This window comes from Lynx rufus, unplaced genomic scaffold (assembly GCF_022079265.1).
Source record: "Lynx rufus isolate CCGP_SWC_20201006 ecotype Redwood Valley unplaced genomic scaffold, mLynRuf1.p SCAF_13, whole genome shotgun sequence".
NCBI lineage: Eukaryota > Metazoa > Chordata > Mammalia > Carnivora > Felidae > Lynx > Lynx rufus.
The window spans coordinates 42,419,731-42,438,142 of record NW_025814827.1 but is presented as its reverse complement, the minus strand read 5'-3'; the positions used below and the strand labels follow the sequence as shown (position 1 = coordinate 42,438,142).

Here is an 18,412-nt window from a genome sequence, read left to right as displayed (position 1 = left end):
TCTTAGCTCAACTAGACCTTTGAAAGAATATGAATGATCATATCCTCATTCTAACTTCTGGACAGAGGAAAAGGATTGACGTTTCTAAAGAACTAAGCAAAATAATATTAAATACTCTTCATCTTCCATTGAATTTTTACAGGAAGTTTTGGGACTACCATTTAAAAATTAGGAGCTATGCCAGGAAAATAGGGAAGAGTATGTCTAATAGAAAAATATTGATATATAAAACCACATGATGTAATTATCAGACAAAAACTTTAGAAAAAACTATTATAAGTATGTGAAACAAGTCATAAATGGATAACTAGATGAGGATTTTAGGAGAGAAATGTAAACTCTAAATATAAATGGATATGCTAGAACTGAAAACAACAATATTTGAAATTAAAAGAAATTCCTTAGATGAGCTGAATGAACAGCATTGTGGACAATGCAGAAAAATGGCTAATGATTGTTAGGATAGGTTTTTAGAAACAACCCAAACTGAAGTACAGAAATAAAAGACTAAAAGTATTAATAGTGTTAATATACTATGGGGACAATAACAAATAGTAAAATATATGTGTAATTGGGATTCCAGATGAGGAGAGAGAGAATGGGACAGGAAAAGAAGTAACTTCCAAGAATTCATATCCAAGAAACTTGGCAAAATCCAAGCAATATAAATACAAATAAGACCACAGTGTAACAGATGCTAACTAAATATGAAAAGAACATTTTAAAAGCAACAGAGGAAAAAAGATGTTTCAGAGGAGAGACAAGAATGGTGGTTGACCTTTTATCAGAAACCATGGACACCATGTCAGTGAAATGGGATTTTTAAAGTTCTCAAAGAAAAACAGTTAAGCTAGAATTCCATATCTAATGAAAATAAACCTCAAAAAGAAAGGTGTAACAGGCATTTAATATTTATAAAAGCTGAGAGAGAATGTGTTGGCAGTAGACCCACACAGAAAGTCATACTAAAGGAAAATTCTTCATGTTAACAGGAAAACATGTCAGATGGAAACTGGAATTAATGAGGAATAAAAAGATCTGGAAATGGTAAAAAAAAAAAAGGTTTATAAATATGGCAAGGAGTATTTTTACTTTGTATTATTTACTTTATAATTAACTGCTTTAAAATAATAAAGTACTATGGGGCTTATAACTTACTTAGAAGTAAAATATATGATAACAATAGCACAGAGGACTTAAGGGAAGATAAAAGATTTATATATGTTTTTGTAAATTACTTATACTCTTCATGAAGTATCCTTGAATAATAATTTGAAGTGACTGGTAAGCTATAGATGAATATTGTAATCACTAGAGCATCCACATATTTAAAAATAATACAAAGAGATTTAATTAGATAACCTTTACAGGAAAGAAAATGGAATATAAAAAACATTCACTACAAAAGAAGGAAGGAAGGAAGTGCAAAGGAATGAAGAGGAATGGGGCAAACAGAAAACAAGTACCAATGAACTCAAAGATCAACAATATTAAATATAAATGGACCAAACATGCCAGTTAAAAAATAGAGTTTCAGACTGTATAAAAGAGCAAGATTCAAGTATATACTGTTTGTAAGATATCAGTTCTTAAATATAAAGACCCAGATATATTGTAAGTATAAGGGTGGAGAATGATATGCCATATGTGATGTTTAATTTTATATATCAACTGGCTGTGGGGTCCCCAGATTAAATATTATTGCTGGTGTGTCTGTGAGAGTGTTAGTATGAGCTTAGTTAGTATGAGTACTTGAATTGGTGGACTCAGTAAAGTAGATTGCCCTTCCCAGTGTGGGTGGGCATCATTTAATCTATTGAGGGCCTGAATAGAAAAAAAGGCAGAAGGAGGAATTTGCTTCTTATTTCTTTCTTCACTGATTGAGCTGGGATATTTCATTTCATCTCTTTTAGTCCTTGGACTGGAATTTATGCCATCAGCTCTCCTGGTTCTCAGGCCTTTGAACTTGGACTAAATGACACCTCTGGCTTTCCTGGGTCTTCATTTAGGAGAGGACAGATTGTAGGACTTCTCCAGTTCCATAGTCACATGAACCAATTCATTATAATAAACCTCTCTCTCTCTAATATGTATCTATGTATCCTACTATTCTGTTTGTCTGGAAAACCCTAATACACCCTGCAAACCTTAATCACTTCATGGTATAGCTGTATTAATAACAAAGTAAACTTCAAGGACCCAGAGGTATTATTAGGTATTTATAAAAGAATTTCATAGCAATAAAAATGTCAGTTCATTAAGACATAACAATCTTAATGTGATTCCTCTAGCAATAGAACTTAAAAATGTATGCACTAATACAGACATATATAAATAAATAAATGGAGAACCCAAAGGCATAGATTGAGATTTTAATAACTGTCTTTGAAAGTTGATAGAACATCTGATAAAAAATCAGTAGGGGTATAGAAGAGTTGAACGCTAGAGACAAACTTAACCTAGTTGCTGTTTATAGAGTATTGCACCCAACAATGAGGAATACACATTCTTTTCATGAGGCATTTGCCAAGTAGACCATATGCTGGCCTATAAAAAAAACTCAGTATATTGCATACAAAATGTATTCTCTGACCACACTGGAATTGAATTAGAAATAATTAAGAAAAAACTATGTACATTTCTGAATTAAGACGCAGACACTTCTAAATAACCCAATGTGTACAAGAAGAAATTAGAGGATATTAGAAAATATTTTCCTTTTTATACTCTGTTTTTAAAAGAGTTTGTGTAGAATCAGTATTATTTCTTCAATAAATGGTGGATTTCATTAGAGGAGGCATCTGGGTCTGAAGTTTTCTTCATGGGAAGATTTTTAAGTACAAGCTGAATTTCTTTAATAGATACATAGCTATTCAGTCTATTTCTTCTCGAGTTAGCTTTAGTAGTTAGGCCTTTAGAATTTTGTGCATTGAACTGGTTATTAAATCCATTGGCATAAATTGCTCATAATGTTTCCTTAATATTTTTAATTTTTATCATATCTACATTGATTGTCCCTCTTTAATTCCTGATATTGATATTTTTGTAATTTCTTTCTTTTTCTTGACTATTCTGACTAAAGTTTTATCAATTTGGTTGTTCTTTATAAAGAACTAGCTTCTGGTTTTATTTATTTTTCTCTGTTATTTTTCTCAATTTCTTATATTTCTTTTCATGTCTATGTTATTGCATTCCTTCTTCCTTGTTTGGATTTCATTTCCTATTCTTTTTCTAAAGGTGAAGATTAGACAATTGATTCAAACCCTTTGTTATAAACCCTTTAAATATATTCGGTTGATTCTACACATTTCTAAGCACTGCTTTATCTATATTTTGCATACGTTTATATGTTGTGTTTTCATTTTCATTCAATTAAAAATACTTTCTTTTTTTTTTTTTTCAACGTTTATTTATTTTTGGGAGAGAGAGAGACAGAGCATGAACGGGGGAGGGGCAGAGAGAGAGGGAGACACAGAATCGCAAACAGGCTCCAGGCTCTGAGCCATCAGCCCAGAGCCTGACGCGGGGCTCGAACCCACGGACCGCGAGATCGTGACCTGGCTGAAGTCGGACGCTTAACCGACTGTGCCACCCAGGAACCCCTAAAAATACTTTCTAATGTCTAGTTTGACTTTCTTACTCATGGGTTATTTAGGGTATATTTTTTCCCTGAATATTTGGGAATGAGCCTGATACATTTCTAGTTTAGTTTCATTGTGGTCCAAGATTATATTTAATATGATTTCAATTTAAAAATGTGTTGAAATTTGCTTTATATCCTAGAATAAAATCTGTTGGATTAAGACCTGCCATGTTGAATGCCATAATAAGTTCTGAATTTTATTTTGTTTAAAAAAATTTTTTTAACATTTATTTATTTTGTTGAGAAAGAGAGTGTAAGCAAGAGAGAGGCAGACACAGAGGGAGACATAGAAACAGGCTCCAGGCTCTGAGCTCTCAGCACAGATACTGATGTGGGGCTTGAACCCACCAACAGTGAGATCACGACCTGAGCTAAAGTCGTGGCTTCTGAGAACAAACTGAGGGTTGATGGGGGGTGGGAGGGAGGGGCGGGTGGGTGATGGGTATTGAGGAGGGCACCTTTTGGGATGAGCACTGGGTGTTGTATGGAAACCAATTTGTCAATAAACTTCATAAAAAAAAAATAAAATAAAATAAAAAAATAAATAAATAAAGTCGTGGCTTAACCAGCTGAGCCACCTAGGCACCCTACTGAGTTCTAAATTTTAAATTTAAGAGTACACTTTTGAAAAATGAACTTAGTCTGATCAGTGGAGCTACAGGATACATATAAACAACATACTGAGAAGTTGTTAATTTCCTCAAGTCAGCTAGATATATTTTTTACATACAGGGTAAAACAGCAGTCTCTTGGGTATTTCCTGAATTTCCTTTTGCTCAATTGTAAACTTAAATATAATCACTCTAAGCAATTACCTTGTTTTTCCAATCTTATCTCTTACTATATTTCTGCACATGCACAGTTTTGATTCTTTGATGCCTTTGCACATTCTGTCTTCTCCTTTTCCCACTTTCTGGTGAATATTTCAATCAAGACTCAGCCATAATGTTTCTTCCTTCTTGAAACATTTCTAATGCTCCACCTTGTGTTCACTTCTGTTTGCTCTTGTGATACTCTAAGTACAGTTATGTTATAAAACATCTCAAGATTATTTAAATGTTATGTATATTATTCACAATTTTCTGCTTGCCTTGAAGTTAATGTTTGTCTTATTAATTTTTGTATTTCATCTCTTGGCACAATGACTCACTCTGGTAGACTTTCAATAATGGTTGATAAGAGAATGAGTAATTGAATACATTATTTTTTTTTTACTGCAAAAAGCAGAATTGGAAATTTTGAAATAGGAGATAATATAGAGTTTTATATTATGTGATTATGTTAATAACAATAATTTAAAACATGACTGTGGTAGAAAGGAATTGACGAGAAATATACACAATAGGAAAAAGGTCAGAGAATATATATAATATTTTGAAATGTATTTTCCACAATTTTCAACATGTATAAACTTAAAAATTCTAGCACTTATATTATGCATGATATATATTATATACTTACATATATATATAATTTTATACATTATATAAATAACATATATATTATATAAATATATAATTTATATATATATATAATTTTAAAGACCTGTGAAGTACTGACTTGTATGCTGTTATTAAAATATATTTCAATAATTCCCTATTTTGGGATGTTTATCACATTTGTTTATTAATAGGGAGAAAAGAATATACAATCCATTTGCTTATTTATGCATAATGGTTTGGGGAAGATACAGAGAGAATAATAGCTATTTCCTATTTATCACATTTGTTTATTAAAAAGGAGAAAAGAATATACAATCCATTTGCTTATTTATGCATAATGGTTTGGGGAAGATACAGAGAGAATAATAGATATTTCCTACTCTGAATTGTGTGTTGGGGGGGGGAATATAGATAGGGGACAAAGATGGGAAGGAATCGTCTTTGTGTATAATTTTTTCACTATCTTGGCATCCTGGCCTGTTTTCTATTCCTCAGCACACCAGATCTTTTTTCTTTTCTTCTCTTTTCTCTTTTCTTTTTTCTCCTTTCCTTTCCTTTCCTTTCCTTTCCTTTCCTTTCTTTTCTTTTCCTTTCAAGTGTATTTGTTTATTTTGAGCGAGACAACATGAGTGGGGGAAGGGCAGAGAAAGAGAGAATAAGAGAGAATCCCAAGTAGGCTCCACACCATCAGAGAGGAGCCCTATGTGAGGCTTGAACCCACGAATCATGAGACCTGAGCAGAAATCAAGAGTCAGATGCTTAACCCACTGAGCCACACAGGTGTTCCCAGATCTTTCTTTTTGGTGGCTCCTTTCTAGAATGGCTTCTTTTAGACATTCAGAACTCACTCTTTTGAAACTGCCTCAGAAAGACCTTCCCTGACCACCACTCCATGTAAAATAGCAGTCTTTTTCTCCAACACACTGTTGTATCTTCATTATAACATTCATTACTATCTGATGTTTTCTTTTCTGCTTGTTTATTGTCTGTCTCCCTGCATTAGAATGTAAAATTCCAAAGAACAGAGTTGTTGTTGGTCTTGTCCGTACTGCATTGCTGACACTTAAAATACTACCTGGCTCATGGTAGACAGTAAGTGATTTTTGAATTTGGTGCAGAATCTAAGGGAGTGTCAAAAAACTCAGCAATAGAGATAAATAGTTCAGTATCTTAATATAAAAAAATGCTCTATTATAGGTGGAAAAACAGTCTGAGAAAAGTGGTGTTATTTTCCAAAGCCATTGAACATTTATAGATTAGAGCCAGGATTATGTCCTTAGCTTTTGCTTTCTGCCTGGCAATCTTTTCACTATAATGGGCTATTTTCATGTATATGATTGTTTTTAATGTTTATTTTTGAGAGAGAGAACGAACGAACGCGGGCACAAGCTTGTGTGCACATGAGCAGGGGAGGGGCAGAGAGGGGCACACAGAATCCAAAGCAGGTTCAGGCTCTGAACTGTCAGCACAAAGCCCAAAGTAGGGCTCAAATTCAGGAACCATGAGATCAAGACCTGAGCTGAGGTGGGACACTTAACCAACTGAGCCACTCAGGTGCCCTGAAAAATATCACCTTTTTAAGTCTTTTGTGGCACGACTCTAACCTATTCCAAGATGGGGCTGTTACTATACAATTATATATATAATTATCTTTACATTTATGTCTACTTTATTTTCCTGTCCTATATTTTGATCATTCTAAATTTCTCTTTATCTCTTTCTCTTTTTTCCTTTTTCTACTTTTCACACTGTGTTTTTGAGCTGCAAATAGATTAGGACAAATACATATCTGATTATGAATTATATTTAGTTTACAAAGAGTATATTCATTTTTTCAATTGTAAAGTTACTCATAAACTCAGATTTCCCTTTAAAGCAAAACAATAAAAACAATAAGATATAAAAAAAAGAAAATTAAGCTTCATTTAATTGCTCTGACCCTTAATTTTTTACTTTAATAATCTTCAATGGAAAAAAAAAGTTATTGATTTTTGTTTTTGCCGAGCAGAGTAAAAGTGAATAAACAACAAATACTGAGATCATGATAGATCTTTTCACATCCTATTTGGGAAGTCACTTTCCCTTGAGGAAATGGTCTATCTTACACCAAACAGTTCTTTTCTCTAAGAAGAATTATGCCTTCAAAGTCTTCATGAGCATTAATATTCTCTCTGCTTATGTCTTCATCACAGCAATGTGTTAAATCTTACAAGCTCATTACTGACTTAGCCACATTGTTTGCTTTCAGGGTCAGATCATGGTGATGCTAGAGAATGAGTAAAGCACTTGCCTTGAGTGCAAAAACTAAGGAAGTAACCAAAAAACTTACCAACTTCGTAATAACGAATGTTTTAATTAATATTTTTAAAAAATCAAAATTAATTATAAAAATCCATCATGAACAAAATAAACACCAAACTTTAAAGACAGTATCAATAATAATGTCTTGCTGGGCCATACTGGAATCTCATGGAAAGGGAAAAATCTGTAATTTTTATGTCTTTATTAAAAAATGTGATTATTCTGTTCATAATTTCACATTAACTTTTATTTTCAAAATACTGCACGAAAATATTATTTATCTTGATTATTAAAGTTTTTTGTACCCTGGTAAATTTTATGCCTAAGGCAAATACCTCACCCTCTCATCCTGGCCTTGCTTGCTTTCTTGATGTATATGTATGTATGTGTGTATGTGTATATCCTGTATATGTATACATATTAATCTTTCATTACATTTTTTTTGAATTCTAAAATAGAAATTGATTTTTCTTGATCTTTACTTTGACCTAATAAATACGCTTCCAAATAGGGTTTATTATCTCATTCACTGATAGGATTTTGGTTTTAAAATTCAGAATTTACCCAGTGTGGCATTATGTGATTCATTTAAAAATATTTATCTCTTACAGAGCTCTGGTATTTCCCCATGCCTGATTTAGTTGACATTCTAATAGCTCCCTCTGGAAATATTCAGTAGAGTTGTGGTAGTCTCAAGTGTCCAAAGCACTTTCTCCATTGCATCACAAAGAGTTAAAGGAGGTTTCAAAAGCTGTGTTCCATATGTGAGAACAAATATTTATGAACAATAAGAATGGTCAATGTTTTTAGCAAGAGAGGAAGGATGGCTACTCTGTGAGAATTACATAAAACCCTTGGAGACTCAAATTTCAGGGGCTGGGAACAGTATTTGTATTGATAAGAAACAAGAAGGAAAGAACAACAGAGAAGGTATTACAGCTATTCTGCTCCATCTCCTGCCCTGGAATACAATGGAACAGAGGTCAGAGTTTCAGTAGGAATAGCAGAGGCAAAGGCCTAAATTCAGCAGAGTGGCATTTTCTACCGTCTCCTCTAATACATTTCCATATCTCTTGATACTTAGAATTTAATGGTGGACAAAAACTTTCATTCTCTTGTCATAGTTAAGTGAAATTATCAGTGACTTTCAGCGAATTGACATTTGATGTTAAAACCAAGGAGCATATAAATGACGGATGTGTTTTATTTTCCTTATGAAGTACAGATGGAAGGAAGGAAGATACAGAAAGTTAGGCTAAAGTCTTCAGGGGAAAAACTTAACAGCTTTTATGATTTTTCAGATTAGCGTAGATATCTTAACTTCCATACTGAACATATTTGAGAGTTTCTTCTATTGTCTGTGGTTCCATTATTCATCAACATAGGGTAACTGAGAGAAAGCTTGTAAAACTGAGAAAAGCTTGATCTACAAATGACTTACACGAAGGCTTTATTGCACTTCCACAATTTCTTCTATTAATCAGATTTTTGCAGCTGTCACCCAGGGTTTACCCTGCAGCCATTGACAAAAGATCTCGTGGCAGTATGTCCACTCAGTAGAGCTACCTCGTAACATCTACAGATTTGCAGGGTTAGCTTTGGTTTAAACACACTGGAATAAGTTAATTATTATTATTATTATTATCTCCTTTGATCCTTATATCCCTGTCAGACAGAAGGAGTCAACACATTATTCTATATGATAAATGAAAATTCAGCCTTCTGAAAGCTGGGTGACTTTCCTAGGGTAATACATTTAGTGAATTGCTGAGCCAACACTTACTCATTCTAAAAAGGTATTAGAATCATATAAAAGGACTTCAAACCAAGGATATTTCTACATTATTTATTATTTCCTAAAAAGCTAGGGAATTTAGAAGTATTTTAATTTAACCATCTCATTTCATTGATGAGATAATTTTCTGGCTGAAGACCAACACATTTGTTTAGTGCTTTATACATCCATCATTAGCATCAGTATTAAATTTTTGATCATGTTCTTCAGTTTGATCCACATTTTTAAGGATATGTAGAACTTATTAATTTATACTTAAATAATTTATAAGCTTCAATCAATATGCTGACAGACATTACACTCAAATTTTTGGAAACTTTGTTAAATATATTCATTTCATTAGAATGATATTAATAAAATTTACTTTTCAAAAAGGTAAAGCATCTCATTTTATCAAGTTCACTTATATGCAGTAAAAAAAAATATATGAGGGAATGGGAAGTATTAATGAGTGGTTCAGATTTAGTAAACTGTAAGGATACCATTCAAGAGAAAATGGTTAGTACTGAAAAGTGGCTTACACATTTTATTTTGTAGACCAACTGTTTAGAATGGAAGATGGTGGGAAGAATATGTATTGCTTGTTTTGTTTGAAAGGAAACAATATGGTTTTTGTTTCATATTTATATTAATTTTTACACTTGATCTTAGCCAAAGGCCAAGAAGTGATTAACATTAATTTTTTAAAAGTTTATTTTGAAAGAGAGAGTACATATCAATGGAGGAGGGGCAGAGAGAGAGAGAGAAAGGAGAGAGATAATCCCAAGCAGACCCTGTGCTGTCAGCGCAGAGCCTGACATGGTTTGTAAGATGATGGCCTGAGCTGAAATCAAGGGTCAGATGCATAACCGACTGAGCCACCCAGGCACCCCTTGTTTTTAGATATAATGGCAAGAGAGGCATGGGATATAGTGGAGTGACAGTGAACAAGGGGACAAGCAGAGAGAGTGAAAAAACTTCAGAGAGAAGAGAACACGAATACATGATAGGGAGAAAGAAGAGAAAATGATACAGTGTTAGATTTATAGAAAGCCAGGTAAATAGGGAAAGAAAATTAGGAGAAAATGAGTTCAATAAATTAAAAGGGGAAAAGAGACCATAAACAAATTTATACAAATAAATTAGAAAAATGAAGACTTGGTGATGAGTGAAAGGGGAGAGAAGGAGAATAGAGGGAACATTAGGAAGGAAGCATGAGTAAATGTTTCAAAGAGATGGGGAAGTAAGGCCCTTTGGTCTCTACACCTGGCTCCAGGGGCTGGTCGACCACTGTTGGCGCTCCAGGCCTGCACAGTTGGTTTCCACCTTAAAAATTAGGGCAGTCCTTCTCCCTTGCCTTCCTACTTCTATAATATATCATCATTGCCACAATGAGAAGAACGTATGAATTAGCTGAAATGGCAAGGAAAATTGGAGATAGAGTGGTAAGGATTTAGATTTTTGATCCTTTTCCAACTAATTAGCTAAAATAGGATATTTTTATTCTGAAGAGGGCTGTAATTTGTAGATTTTGTCCAGAAATTTATTTTACCTAGAAAAATGCTCATCTCATAGTCTCTGCATCTATGCCAGCCACCATTTCAGAATCACAGGTACAGAAGGCACATATACGAAAATAGGTTATGGGATAAAAATGAATCACATATGTCAGGTAGTGTGTAATACCATCTGTTTAGGTAATAGTTGAAAAACAGAGGTGAAAGACAGGAAAGAGGCTGAGTAGAAGAGCCTATAACCCTTAATCACAAAGACCTTCAGAAATCCTCTGATGTCTGGGGCGCCTGGGTGGTGCAGTCGGTTAAGCGTCCGACTTCAGCCAGGTCACTATCTCGCAGTCCGTGAGTTCGAGCCCCGCGTCGGGCTCTGGGCTGATGGCTCAGAGCCTGGAGCCTGTTTCCGATTCTGTGTCTCCCTCTCTCTCTGCCCCTCCCCCGTTCATGCTCTGTCTCTCTCTGTCCCAAAAATAAATAAATGTTGAAAAAAAATTAAAAAAAAAAGAAATCCTCTGATGTCTTAGAGATATCTTTAAACACACATCACGAAATAATACACTCTGAGTGAGTCTGTGGGATGCAAAAAATCTAAGGGTGGCTTTGACTTACATTCTTTGGTGTATTTTTATAGGAAAATTATGGAATGAATGTTGAGACAAATGGCTGCTGAAATGTTGAAAAGTTAAGAAGTGAGCAGAGAAGCTAATTTAGAGAGTCTACAAATTTTTTATTAAAATTATGTGTAGGTCCCACTTTGTGTGTGTGTGTGTGTGTGTGTGTGTGTGTGTGGTGTTTGTGTATATGTATATCATGTATATATACTGATCAATATACCGAAGTATGACTTTCATAAATTCCACCTGTGGTTGTAAGTAATACATGGAAACCTGTATATTATCCACTCTATTTAGCTCTGGAGATACTTAAAACAGATATTTTTAATGTTTTCTAAAATATGTACCCTAACAATGCACTGTATAGACATACTATTTTGTTTTTTGTTTTGTTTTGGGGTTTTTTTTTTGGCTTCTCTATTTCTCTCTCCTTTCCCTCCCTCACTCTTCTCTTTGTCTTTCCTTTATAACTAATGACTCATTAGCATTTTTTTTGGCACCCCATGTTCCACAAACTTAAAGCAACTATGCTATTTAGCATAAATAGCATAAGGCAGTACTGGCATATATTACATTATATTTTTATGTAGATGAGCAATTTTCAATCTTAGATCATTTCATACCTATAACAAAACATTTTTGAACATGTGCTTTAAGTATATGCAATTTATTTATACAGTACATATACGCCTTGATACTAATTTATATTATACATATTAAAAAGTAGCATTTGAAAAGAATAAAATTAAAATATAATGACTGACTTAGAGAGAGAGAGAGAGGGGCAGAGAGGGAGAGAGAGAATCCCAAGCAGGTATCCAGCTGTCAGCATAGAGCCTGACACAGGGCTCCATCACAGTAGCCATGAGATCAGGACCTGAGCCAAAATCAAGAGTCAAATGCTTAACCAACTAAACCACCCAGGTGCCCCAGGATGCCAGATTCTTAAAGTGGAGAGCAGTTCTATAGAAGCATATGATTGAGTGGGAATAAGAATTGTGGTATAAGAACAGTATTTTTGTTTGTTAGTTTGCTTGCTTTAAATCTGGAGTTAATGAAAGGTTTAGAGTTTACCCAGGATACTGGAGAGGGCTGAGACCTGTTTTAAGCTAATGTGATCTATATGTCAAATATTTTTAGTTGGACAGGAATGAGGGTCTAGATAGAAGAAACAGTAATAACAACTCTGCTTCTTGATGTACTGCAGACAGAGGAGATGGAAAATGACAACAGCACAGTGGTGAAAGAATTCATCCTTCTTGGTCTCACCCAGTCTCGAGATATTCAGCTCCTGGTCTTTGTCCTAGTTTTAATTTTCTATCTCATCATCCTTCCTGGAAATTTCCTCATCATCCTCACCATCAGATCAGACCCTGGTCTCACAGCCCCCCTCTACTTCTTTCTGGGCAACTTGGCTTTCCTGGATGCATCCTACTCCTTCATTGTGGCTCCCAGGATGCTGGTGGACTTCCTCTCTGAGAAGAAGGTAATCTCCTACAGGGGCTGCATCACTCAGCTCTTTTTCTTGCACTTCCTTGGAGGAGGGGAAGGGTTACTCCTTGTTGTGATGGCCTTTGACCGCTATATCGCCATCTGTCGGCCTTTGCACTATTCCACAGTCATGAACCCTAGAGCCTGCTATGCCTTGCTGTTGGCCCTGTGGCTTGGAGGCTTTGTCCACTCCATTATCCAGGTGGCCCTCATCCTCCACTTGCCCTTCTGTGGCCCAAACCAACTGGATAACTTCTTCTGTGATGTGCCACAGGTCATCAAGCTGGCCTGCACAGACACCTTCGTGGTGGAGCTTCTAATGGTCTTCAACAGTGGCCTGATGACCCTCCTGTGCTTCCTGGGGCTTCTGGCCTCCTATGCAGTCATCCTATGTCGTGTACATGGATCATCCTCTGAGGGGAAGAGCAAGGCCGTATCCACATGCACCACCCATATCATCGTTATATTTCTTATGTTTGGGCCTGGCATCTTTATCTACACTCGCCCCTTCAGAGCCTTCCCAGCTGACAAGGTGGTTTCTCTCTTTCACACAGTGATCTTTCCTTTGCTGAATCCTGTGATTTATACACTTCGCAACCAGGAAGTAAAAGCTTCCATGAGGAGGCTGTTTAATCAGCACCTAGCCTAATTAAAGGAAAAAGAAAAGAAAATCAAGACCACAGAATTTCCTCTGAAGTTAACTTATCCATTTCCAAATACTGCATTTATTGAGCATTTTCATTTTTGTTGGTACTATTTTAGGCACTAGGAGAAAGAGTTACTAATGAAACAAGTCACTGTTCTCCTTAAGGTACAATCTAGTGGGAATAGACATTAAAGATAGAAACATGAACAGAATGGTTCCAGGAAGAGATACAGAAACTAAATAAAAAAGCAAAAGGATTGATAGATAATAGAAAGTGTGGAGTGAACATTATAAGTTCACTTTCCATCTTTAATCAAGGTGTTCTTCTGGATGTGACATTTTGGCTAATAACTAGATGAACTAAACAGTCAACCACGCAAACATCTGGAGGCAGAGCATTCTAGGCAGAGGGAACAGGTAGCACATAAACCTGAAGCTTAGGTAATGAACTTGGTATATTTGAAGAATACAACAAAGTTCAAATTGAGGTATAATAAGTGAATCTGAAAATGATTAGAGTTGAAGGTAGTGTTCAACACACATGAGTCTATGAAGTGAATATAAAGAGGTTTTTTTTTTGTAATTTTTTTTGTAATTATAATAAGAAAGCATTCTAAGGCTTTAAGCAGCAGAATGATTTCTCATATGCAGTTTTATAAATGTCTTAGGGCTGTAAACTCAAGATTCTGTGCAGATATCAAGAGTTGAAAAATTATCAAGAGGGATTATATTTTGAAAAAAATTAAACTGCCAACTTTTTTTCTAAATTAGATGAAGGCAAAAACAATTTAAAGAATTCTTGAGTAGAGTTGACACACAATATTAAATTAGTTTTATGTGTACAACATAGCGATTCAATACATCTGTATATTATGCCATCTTCAATACAAGTGTAGCTACTGTCACCACACAACACTATCACAAACCGTTGCTATAGTCCCTATCCGTACTTATTATTCCCTTGACTTTTCATTCCATAGCTGGAAACCTGTATCTCCCACTCCTTTTCACCCATTTTCTCCATCCTGCCACCAATCAGTTTGTTCTCTATATGTATAGGTCATTCTGTGTTTTGTTTCTTTGTTTATTCATTTGTTTTTAGTTTCCACATACAAGTGAAATCATATTGTATTTGTCCTTCTCTTTTTTTTATTAAGTTTTTATTTAAATTCCAGTTAACATGCAGTGTAATATACAATACAGTGATTCAACACTTCCATATAACACCCGGCGCTCATCACAGCAAGTGCGCTCCTTCATCCCCATCATCTATTTAACCCATCCCTCTAACCCAACTTTCCTTTTGGTAACCATCAGTTTGTTCTCTATAATTAAGAGTCCTTTTCTTGATTTACCTCTCTCTCATTCTTCCCCCCTTTACTTGCTTGTTTTGTTTATTCCACATGAGTGAAATCATATGGTATTTGTCTCTCTGGCTTATTTACCCAAAGAATACAAAAATACTATATCAAAGGGATACATGCACCTGATGTTTATAGCAGCGTGATCAACAATAGTTAAATTATGGAAAGAGACCAAATGTCCATTGGCTGATGAATGGATGAAGAAGATGTGGTGTGTATGCGTGTGTGTGTGTGTGTGTGTATACATACATATACATACACACCACACAATGCAATATTACTCAACCATAAAAAAGAATTAAATCTTGCAATTTACAATGACCTGAATGGACCTAGAGTGTATTATGCTAAGTGAAATAAGTCTGTTTCACTTAAAATACACTCTAGGTCCATTTATGTTGTCACAAATGGCAAGATCTTATCCTTCTTTATGGCTATATTATATACACACACAGTATATATTATATTCATAGTGTTACATATATATAACATATGTATATGTTACACATACATACATTATGCAATATATATATGCATATTATATATGCACATATATGCATATACATATTATATATATATAATGTGTGTGTACCACATCTTCTTTATACATTCATCTATCGAAGGGCACTTCGGTTGCTTCCATATCTTGGCTATTGTACATAATGCTGCAATAAACATAGGGGTTCATGTATCTTTTCAAATTAGAGTTTTCACTTTCTTTGGTTAAATACCTAGTAGTCAAATTACTGGGTCATATGGTAATTCTATTTTTAATTTTTTGAAGGACCTCTGTAGTGTTTTCCATAGTAGCTATATCAATTTGCATTCCTACCAACAGTGCATGAGGGTTCCTTTATCTCTTCATTAAAACTTAGTATTTCTTTTCTTTTTCATTCTAGCCATTTTGACAGGGGTGAGGTGATATCTCATTGTGATTCTTACTTGGATTTCCTTGGTGATTGGTGTGATATTAAGCATCTCTTCATGTGTCTGTCATCCATCTGTCTTCTTTAGAAAAATGTCTATTAAAGTCCTCTCCTATTGTTTTTGGTGTTGAGTTGAATAAGTTCTTTTTTTTTTTTTGAATAAGTTCTTTATATATTTTGGATACTAATTCTTATCAGATATGTCATTTGCAAATACTTTCTTCCATTCAGTAAGTTGCTTTTTTGTTTTGCTGATGGTTTCCTTCACTGTGCTAAAACTTATTTGTTTATAATAGTTTATAATAGTTTAAATAGTTTATATTTGTTTCCCTGGCTTATGGAGACATAGCTGGAAAAACATTGCTACAGACAATGTGGAATAGATTACTGCCTATGTTCTCTCCTAGTAGTTTTATGGTTTCAAGTCTCATATGTAGATCTTTAATCCACTTGATTTTATTTTTGTTTATGGTGTAAAAAAAGTGGTCTAGTTTTTTTTTTTTTTTGCAAGTAGCAAATGCAAAATGCAAATATTGAAGAGACTTATCTTTTCTCCACTGTATACTCTTGGCCCCTTGTTGTCATAGATTAATTGATCATGTAAGTCCAGTTTTAGTTATGAGCTCTGTATTCTGTTCTATTAATCTATTTGTCTCTTTTGTGGCACAACCATACTGTTTTGATAACCACTTTGTAGTATATTGTTTTGAAATCTGGGATTGGGATCCCTCCAGCTTTGTTCCTCTTTTTCAAGATTGCTTTGGCTTTTGGATTCTTAGGTAGTTTCATATAAATTTTAGTATTATTTGTTCTCATTCTATGAAAAATCATGTTGGTATTTTGATAGGGATTGCATGGAATTTGTAGATTGTATTGGATAGTATGGGCATGTTAACAACATTAATTCTTCCAATCCATAAGTATGGTATATCTTTCCATTTGTTTGTGTCATCTTCAAACTCTTTCATCAGTATTTTATAGTTTTCAGAGTATAGTTCTTTCCCCTCCTTGATTAAGTTTATTCCTAGGCATTTTATTCCTTTTGGTGAAAATGTAAATAGAATTATTTTCTTAATTTCTCTTTCTGTTACTTTGTTATTAGTGTATAGAAGCACAGTGAATTTCTGTGTATTAATTTTTTATATTGCAGTTGTACTGAATTCATTTATTCTAGTACTTTTTTTGGTGGAGTCTTGAGGGCTTTCCATAGTGTATATAGTATATATAGTATATGGTATCATGTTATCTGCCAATAGTGAAAGTTTAACTTCTTCCTTATAGATGCTTTTTTTTTTCTCTGATTACTGTGGCTAGGACTTCCAGTACTACATTAAATAAAAGTGGTGATAATGTATATCCTTCTCTTGTCCCCGATTTTAGAGGAAAAGCTGTTTTTCACCATTGAGTATGGTATTAGCTGTGGGTTTTTCATATACGGCCTTTATTATGTTGAGGTATCTTCCCTCTAAACTCATGATGCTGAGTTTTTATTGTGAATGGATGTTGAATTTTGTTAAATATTTTTTTGTATCTATTGAGATGATCATATGATTTTAATCCTTCCTTTTATTGATGTTATCATGTTGAGTCATTTGTGAATATTGAACCATCATTTCATTCCTGAAATAAATCCCACTTGACTGTGTTGAATGATACTTTCAATGTATTGTTGAATGTAGTTTGCTAATATTCTGTTGAGGTTTTTTGCAACTATGTTCAACAGAGATATCAGCTTGTAGTTTTCTTCTTTTGGTGTCTCTGTACAGTTTTGGTATCAGGGTAATGCTGGCCTTGCAGAATGTATTTAAAAGCTTTCCTTCCTATTTTTGGAATAGTTTGAGGAGAATGGGTATTAATTCTTTAAATATTTGGTAGAATTCACCTGTGTATCTATGTATATATACATATATATGTATGTATATATGTGTATGTATATATACATATATATGTATGTATATATGTGTATGTATATATATACATGTACACATACATATATATATATTGGTAGTTTTTTGATTACTGATTGAATTTTGTTACTATACCTGGCTAGTTCAGGTTTTCTATTTCTTCTTGATTCAGTTTTGGAAATTTATATGTATATAGAAATTTATCCATTTCTTCTAGGTTGTCCAATTTGTTGGCATATAATTTTTCATAGTATTCTCTTAAAATCCTTTGTATATCTGTGGTGTCAGTTCTTTTACATTTATGACTTGTGTCCTCTTTTTTTCTTAATGAGTCTAGCCAAAAGTTTATCAATTTGTTTATCTTTTCAAAGAACTGGCTCTTGGGTTCATCTTTTCAATTGTTTTTTAGTCTTATGTTATTTACTTCTGCTCTGATCTTTATTATTTTCTTTCTTCTAGTGACTTTGGGCTTTTTTCTGGTTCCTTTAGGTGTAAGGTTAGATTGACTTTTTTTCCTTGAAGTAGGCCTGTACTGCTATATAGTTCCCTCTTAGAACATCTTTTGCTATGTCCCAAAGATTTTGTACCATTGTGTTATCATTTTTACTTGTCTTGTGTATTTTTTAAATTTCTTTTTAATTTTTTTTTGTTGACCCATTGGTCATTTAGTAGCATGTGGTTTAGCTTCTATGCATTTGTGTTTTTTCCAGTTTTTTTTTTTCTTGTTATGATTTCTACTTCCATACCATTGTGGTCAGAAAGGGTGCATGGTATGATTTCCATCTTGTTG

General features: G+C 34.0%; 1 protein-coding gene across 1 annotated transcript; it reads left to right on the top strand.

Moving 5' to 3' along the window:
* Positions 1-12,495: 12,495 nt before the first annotated feature.
* LOC124508158 (olfactory receptor 4N2) lies at positions 12,496-13,428 on the top strand. Its single transcript, XM_047074573.1, has one exon. The coding sequence runs from the start codon at positions 12,505-12,507 to the stop codon at positions 13,426-13,428; it is 924 nt and encodes a 307-aa protein (XP_046930529.1). The 5' UTR covers positions 12,496-12,504.
* Positions 13,429-18,412: the final 4,984 nt, after the last annotated feature.